A 7,691-nucleotide genomic window follows, 5' to 3' on the forward strand; every position below is an offset into this window, starting at 1 on the left:
CGTTACGCTTTATACAGCGTGTTCCGACCCAGAGATGCAACACAGGGACATATGGCTTTGTGTTCATTACACAGTGTTCTGGTCTGTCACAGGTCAAGGCTACGCTACTGATCAAACTCACAGCTGTTGCAGTAGCCAAAACCATAGAATCACAAAGGCGATCCAACCTCATAGGCCCATTCCATGTACACTGTATGTCCGGGTGTGGCTAATCTGGTAAAAACATACAGCCCTCCTAAGCCTGAACTCCGTCCAACAACGAAAACCAAACATTTGCATTGTGTATCTATCATAGTAGCAGCTGGTCATATTTTATTTATATTCCCTCAAAGTTGTAGCTCCATACTGTCAAGTTAGGCAACATGAGGGGGGAAGATGACAAGGAGAGCAGGATGTGAGTGAAGACAGGGATGACGGAAAGAGTGGAGACGACTGCAACGAGTGGACACTGGAAACCGTCAGTGAGACAGGATGCCAGATGGATAGAGCGGGGAAAGAAGAGAAGCAACGACAACGGTGTGAGAAACAGCATGAAGATGGCGGGAGGAAGAAAAAGAGAGAGAGAGAGAGAGAGAGAGAGAGAGAGAGAGAGAGAGAGAGAGAGAGAGAGAGAGAGAGAGAGAGAGAGAGAGAGAGAGAGAAAAAAAAAAAAAAAAAAGAGAGAAAAAAGAGGCAGAAAATATCACTCAGAGCAGAGACTAGAAGAGAAGACACGCAAGAGAAAGAGAGAAATTGATAGAGAGTATGAAAAGCAAGAAATATGGAAAGAAATGAGCAAATGCAGTGTTTCAGGACAGTTGGTCTCTTTACCAGATTCCTTCTGTGTTCCGTAGAGAGCTGGTAGAACGTGAGCGGGGCTTCAAAACGATACTCATACTGTGCCACACACACAAACAAACACACCCCTTTCTGATCCCGACCCAGAGCTGCTACCGTAGTCGGACCACAGGTGCCCGCGAATCCCTTGGTATAAACACTCTCCACAACCACACCGACAGGTCCTTTCTCCTCCTTTCCTGCTGTACACCAGTAGCCAGCCCTCTGGGTCTGTCAGTCCAACTCTTGTCCCTGGAAAACTCGGTCAAATCACTTTTAGACTCCTGTAGGTAGGTCCTGTGGTTGTATTCCTTCTAGGTGGTTGGGTAGTCCCAGTCCCGTAGTCCTCCTGCCCAGGTTAAGGGCCTCAAGTCTGGGAGGTGGTGTAGCAGCTGAGCCCCTCAGCTAGACTGGGTGGAAGTCAGAGAGGGGACACACGCCTTCTGCCTTCCGTCTTGACCAATGAGTGGGTGTCCCTTATTCTTTTTCGCCAATCTCTTTTCCCGCTAGCGCTAGCACCTCTTTCTCAAGATGTATCATTGCTTTTCTTCCCCACAAACTCTCCCCTCTGTCAGTACCTCCTTTCCACTGTCCTCGTGCGCTCCTCCCTCTTGACTATCTCTCCCCTTGCCCTCCCTCTCTTGCTCTCTCTGCTTCTTGCAGGTCTGAGCGCTGTCATAGCGGGAAGGGCTGCTCACAGTCGTTCTCTCGAGGGCGGGACTCCTGTTCATGTCCAGTGAACGAACACAGCCTCTGGCTCTCGTGTCAGTCAGGCTGCTGCCACGGTAACCTAACACCTACCCTGACAGCATGTAGACGCAGCAACGTGTTGCAGAGCACACAAGGAGAGCACACAGAGGCGTGTGTGCCCAGGAACAGGACTGCACAGAATCGCGAACAGGATCATGTCATAAACCACGGAGAAATACGGAGGAAGTCGTCACAGGTTGAGCACTCCAACCACAACAGCAACCCAAACAACAAAGACAAAACAGAGAGCAAAGAGGAGAGGGAGATGAAGGAGGAAAAAGGAAGGCGTACGAAAAGAAAGAGAAAGAGGGAGTGACATCTGAGGAATGTGGGGAGGAGGGGAGAGGGATAACAAACAGTCAGGGTTGAAGGATGAGACAGGAGAGAAGGGCTTTGGGGGTTATTCATAAAGATTACACAAGCAACAGGGTTGAAGAGGTGTGTGCTTAGGTGACAGAGGGCCTTGTTCAGTGACTCCTCCTTTACAATTGAAGCCAAAATGCCTCCAGACAGCAGACATTGTGTTACTGTGCCATTTTCCCCTCAAATTATTTGTCGAGTTTGGACAAATGTTTTCATTGAAGCTGTGTTACAACCTAACCGTTATGACCTCATAGGTTGTTTGGTTCACAGCTGGATCTGTGCGCTTACACCAGACAGGTGTCTGTCTGACCTGTCAATCAACAGGAACACCCGAAGGAATGGGCACTGGACAATGAGTTCAGAACGAAGTAACTCAAATGCCACGGTTTGTAACGCTGTGGCTTGGCACACTGACAGTTCACACACATGCACACAAGCTCACACACGCAGTCACTGAGTTCCCATTAGAGCCTAACTAGGGCAGCTAAGTGCAGCTCTGATGACGCAGGTCTAACATCACAGCAAACTCTGAACGGACTCACACATCTTCCAAACCCCCCCCCCCCTTCCTCAACAAACACACACACACGCTGGAACGCTCACACACACGTTTCTGTCCGGGCTGGGACGCACGTTTCAGTGTCGTCAACGCAAACGGCGAGTGCGGCTGCGGTGACAGCGGTGTGACGAGGAAGGCTGGGGTATTTTGTTCGGCGGCGAAAGGAGGGCTGAGGGAGAGACAGGAGGGGGGTCAGGGGAAAGAGAGGGCTGGCCACTTCAGGAATAATACCTGGTCTCCCTGTTAAATTCAGAGGGACAATGCCTCGCTTCGTGGACGCCGCCTATTTCCCTGCGAACGCGCCGCTTGTCGCGTCAGGTTCTTACAGTATAGAATAAAGACGCAGCAGGGCACAGGGTTCACATGGCTTAACTTTATTCACTCCGGAACTCTCCCCGCTGCTCCCCCCTGGTGCCCAGACAGTGTCACACTATTATAGATGGCACCACACCGCTCGAGAGCAAATAAGCGGCTTTTATGTCGTTCGAGAGAGAAGGGAGACGGGCCTGCGTTGAGAGGGGGGGCCGCCCATTGCACGCGTGGACACGCGCGCTCGCGAAAAACGCGCACGCGTGGGTGGACGCGTTTGCGAGCGCAAGCGCACATACTCCCTCGGCGACACGCTCTTGTGCCGATATCGATCTGTTCAAGCGATCACGAGCACGCACACACAGAAGCATGCACTGGGACATGCTTGGGACAAGCGTTCAGAAACACACACACCCATGTCACAGTTCAGCAAGGCACACACGGATGCTTGACTTCCCCATTCTTATTGTCTACTCTGACCTTTATGTACAGCGTGGTGTAGGCATACGTGCACGTGGACAGGAAGAAGAAAAAAAACATATTTCTCTCACACACGTCAGAGAGAGTGACTGGAATCCAGTCTCATAGCTTCTCATGAGGCCCCTATCCTAACCAGGCGAAACAGCTGAAGCAGTGTCATGCCAGAGCCTTCTGTAGCTAATTGGCTGCCAATTAGCATCCCCGAAGTATTAGGACAATCGGCTACACCTGTGTCTTGTTTAGTTTTAGTATTTAAGTGTCTGTTTGTGGAGTGTCCGGTGCAAAGTCTTGATCTTGTTTCGCAGTTCAGTCCGAGCCTTGTTGAGTATACGTGTCCTGTAACTGACCTTAGTTTTCTAATAAATCTGCACTCTGCGCTTGGATCCAACCCCATCTGGTATATCATTACAAGCAGATAGCATGGCGTGACGCAATCGTAAACATTTTGACGAGATCATATTGACCCCGTTCTTAGAATGTGAGAAGAAGGGGTTCTCTTTCCAGGAAGCGGTCTGAGACGACGCTTCTCATCTAGCAGCTCATTAGCGAAGGGCCTCCATTCAAACACAGAGGCGGGCAGTGATTGGAGGAATCCTGGCATGTGATGTGCGGTAGAGCAGGATGTGTCCTTGAGTGACTGGCGGCAGGGACGGAGGTGTGAAATCTGGACTGGGCGTTCAATGCTTACAGGTGTCAATCATCGACACCCTTTGTCATCATCACTTTTTTTTCTTTGGTCCTAAATTTGGTCGTGCGTCATCTGACCTCTGGTGCATTCCTAAGCATCTAGGGACATTGTTTCATCAGACAAACAAGTTCTGATTCAACCTGGCTCAATGACATTTATCAAATACTTCAATACATCAATTTAGTACAGCAGGCAGCGTAACACTGGTCCATCAGTATTTGAGGAGAGTAGTTGTAAATTAGTTCTGTTAACCTTCTAACATCCTCTTATCTAAGTTAGATAGGAGGATAACCTCTTATCAATGTAACTCCTGCAGGTCATATATCCCTAAAAAAGCAGATGGGTCTTGTGGGGTATTTCAGAGTTTTTTTCCCATAGAAAACCCGATAATATTTAAAATATATATATAAAATGTTTACTTTTCACTGTATAGTAAGATGCTTCAGAACTATAAATGCCAAGATTATATTGAAAGATTCCGTTCAAATTTGTTGTTGCTCAAATAGTTTGAAATATGATTTTCCACTTTATAATTAGAAAATGTGGCTGTGCCAAGGCTGTAATATAAGAGCGTAGTCTTATGTCCACTGAGGGGATGTATTTGACCAGGACTGGACCACACAGCATAGCCAAGGAACACACTGTAACTTTGCTGGACGATGACTAGCCTGGACATGCCAGATATAATGGCTGGTTTCCTGACTGGATTATTTACTAGCCAGTTAGATGTTTGTCAGTTAGATTTGTTCAGTGATAGGGACTCTTTTTTAGGCATCTTTGTAAACTCTTGGTAAAAGCCGTCGCCGTAAAAATATAGATTTATGCTGCTACCTTAGTTTGACCCTGTATAATGTTATTTACAAGACAGGTGCTGAAACAGGTGGGGGCTGAAATATAAACTGGTTTGAAAAGCATCAGGTGGAGCCAGGGTTGTGATCCCTTCCCTCCACTACTAGAAATCTCCTCAGCCCTCTAGTGGTCACATAGAGATAACACATTCTCCCCCCCCCCCCCCCTTCAGAACACATAAAAAACTAAAAATAGCCGACTGCATGATTGATTTGTGCTACAGAGAACCATCCTTTGTTTCCTTGAAACCGGTACATGGTTCGTCAAATCTTGTTCACTTTCACAATCTGTAAACAAAGGAGTAGATAGGTTAGCGTTACCTAAGGCTAAGAGTGCAATAAGGACAGATGGCTGTTCCAGTCATTGTATCGACAGATAGAGTTTCAGTCATACAGCATATCTGTAATAGAAGTGACCTTTACCTCAGAGTCCCTCAAGGTACAGTGCTTTATATTATGGTCCCTATGGCACATTAAACACGCGCAGGCGCACACACACACACACACACACACACACGCACATGCATGTGAAATTGCATGCCCCTTGTCACCTGCACACACACACGTGTGAATACGCATGCCCACTGTCACCCCCACACAGACACACATGTGAATGCACATGCCTGTTGTCATCCACACACACACACAAACACTTCCACACGCACACACACACATATATTAATAATGCTGATTTAGTACCTGGCATTTGTGCTGATCAGCAGTTGTTGGTACGATTGAGCGAGAATGAGAATAACAAGGTCTAGGCGCTGGCAGAATTAGCTGTAATGGGAGGAAAGTGCTATGGCTATGAGCTTACTTGGAATCCACCACAAGGCCAAATTGTCAACTGAAAAGACTAAATGGAGTTCTGTGCCTGCATGCACATGGTCTAAACGGCCCACTCTGACGAATGGAGCATGGACGGAGGCTTATTTGTGTCTTCTTTCAATCTCCTAATGGTACTGCCTAAAAGGCAGAGACCTGTTGCTTGGCAGGGCTGCACCATCACACGCACACACAAACACATATAGATGCACATGTAAACACACAAACATCGAGAGAAAAAGTGACACACACACACAAGCACACACACACACGCGCGCAGACACACACACCTTTCAGGTCATGTGTGCTGTAGCTATCGACAAACACCTGAGCAACACTGGCCTTACACAGAGTCAACAGGGCCGGGCCAAAGCTGTGCAAATCCCCATCTGCAAAAAGCTGCTACAAAGCTATCGCCACATAGACACAGAGCAACGGCCGCTTGACATAACACTGAGACCAGCTCCAATGTTAGGGCTGCTGGGCTCATTAGGGTTGCCCAGGTGGATGGTATTTATCAGTCCATGGCAGCTAGGGCTCAGATAAGAAGGCACACACACACACACACAGTCTAAAGAAGGGATAGGGCTATTATCGATTAATAAACCTGGCTTATATAGCACAATCCCTCTCTCCAACTTCCTCCTCTGCCACTTCTTTCAGGCTCTTGCACCGATAGAACAGCAGACAGGTTAAAGGGAAACTTTGCGAACGCAGGACACAAGGAGAAAGGCTGCACAGGGAAAAATGAGATGCTTCCAGTATACGCCGACAGTTACAGCGACACCATCTCACAGGCAACAAAATCTTTGTCAAACCTCTCTACTGAAAAATGTACGAAAAAAAAACAAACATTACTAGAGGAATGCAAATCAGCATAACCCCCCTCCCACACACACACCCAGACACACACACACAGCCCACACACACAAACCCCCCAGCAACCCCCCCCCCCTCTCCCCCTCCACACACACAGCCTCCATTCCAGACCATCCAAATTCCACCATGCCTCCCCTAAGCCTCTTTCTGGCCTCCTGGTCACCTCCCCCCAGCCCAGACCCCTTGTTACCCTCTCCTGCGAGGCTTGATGTCGATAGGCTTGTTGGTGGCGTACGGAGAGCCGTTGGAGCAGGCGTGCCGATAACGGGCTATCCTCTCCAGGGAGAGATACTCCGAGTTGGCGGGCAAGCTCATCTTCCTGGGCGCGCTCACACACACACACACGCGCGGACGCACAAACTCCGCAAGCGCGGCGACTGAGGGAGGAAAAGAGGAAGGAGACATGGAGGGAGCAGCCTGATAAGGCTGACGGAGGGAAGGAGGGGTGTTTGATGGAGGGTGGGAGAGAGTCGAAAGAGAGAGGGGAAATGGAGTGGGAGAGAGTTACACTGAGTGGGGGCGAGTGAGCGAGAGAAAGGGGGCGAGTGCAAGAGAGAGGCAGCGAGTGAGCGAGAGAGAAGGAGAGGGAAAAGGAGGGAAAGAAAAAGGGGGGAGAGAAGGAGAGATTAGAGATAGAGGGAAAGGGAGCGAAGAGGAGAGAGAGAAAGAGAGAGAGAGGGAGAGAAGGAAAAAGAGTGAGAGAGAGAGAGAGAGAGAGAGAGAGAGAGAGAGAGAGAGAGAGAGAGAGAGAGAGAGAGAGAGAGAGAGAGAGAGAGAGAGAGAGAGAGAGAGAAAGGGAAAGGGAAAGAGAGGGTTGAGAAGACAGAGAGCGAAAAAGGAGATGCAGGAACCCTCTCTGGGGGAGGAGTACAGTACTATAAGGTTGAGTAATCTCAGATACACAGAATGTAGCAGCAGTAGCAGGATCCTAATGAATAGAGAGCCTGCTTTCTGTTTAGACTACTGCTCATAAGAACACTTAACAGATAACACATACAGCCCAACCATGGAGCATGGCAGACAGACTCAATGGATTTGAATGGATTACACTCAAAAGGAGATTTTAATGTTTGGGTGGCCAGGACAAATTGAGTTGCTGTCTTACTCTCTCATGTGTAGTGGCACACATAGTCACTGCACTCTGTATCTGCGTCAATCCTTGTTATTTCTCTTC

At 48.6% G+C, this 7,691-nt stretch overlaps 1 protein-coding gene across 5 annotated transcripts in view; it reads right to left on the bottom strand.

Annotated features, from left to right (window-relative positions):
• The window catches only part of pde4d (phosphodiesterase 4D, cAMP-specific), a 148,056-nt gene that overhangs the window by 28,251 nt on the left and 112,114 nt on the right, over window positions 1-7,691 (bottom strand). The window contains exon 1 of one of the 5 annotated variants that reach the window (XM_047048655.1): window positions 904-4,967. The exons of 3 other annotated variants lie outside the window; for them this stretch is intronic. Coding sequence is in view for 1 of the 2 variants with exons in the window: in XM_047048654.1 (XP_046904610.1) it covers window positions 811-875 (65 nt within the window). In the remaining variant the exon portion in view is untranslated. Of the gene's footprint in view, window positions 1-810; window positions 4,968-7,691 lie in introns of those variants that run through there. One more of the 5 variants, XM_047048654.1, reaches the window with a different exon arrangement.

This window comes from Hypomesus transpacificus, chromosome 24, assembly GCF_021917145.1.
Source record: "Hypomesus transpacificus isolate Combined female chromosome 24, fHypTra1, whole genome shotgun sequence".
Classification (NCBI taxonomy): Eukaryota; Metazoa; Chordata; class Actinopteri; order Osmeriformes; family Osmeridae; genus Hypomesus; species Hypomesus transpacificus.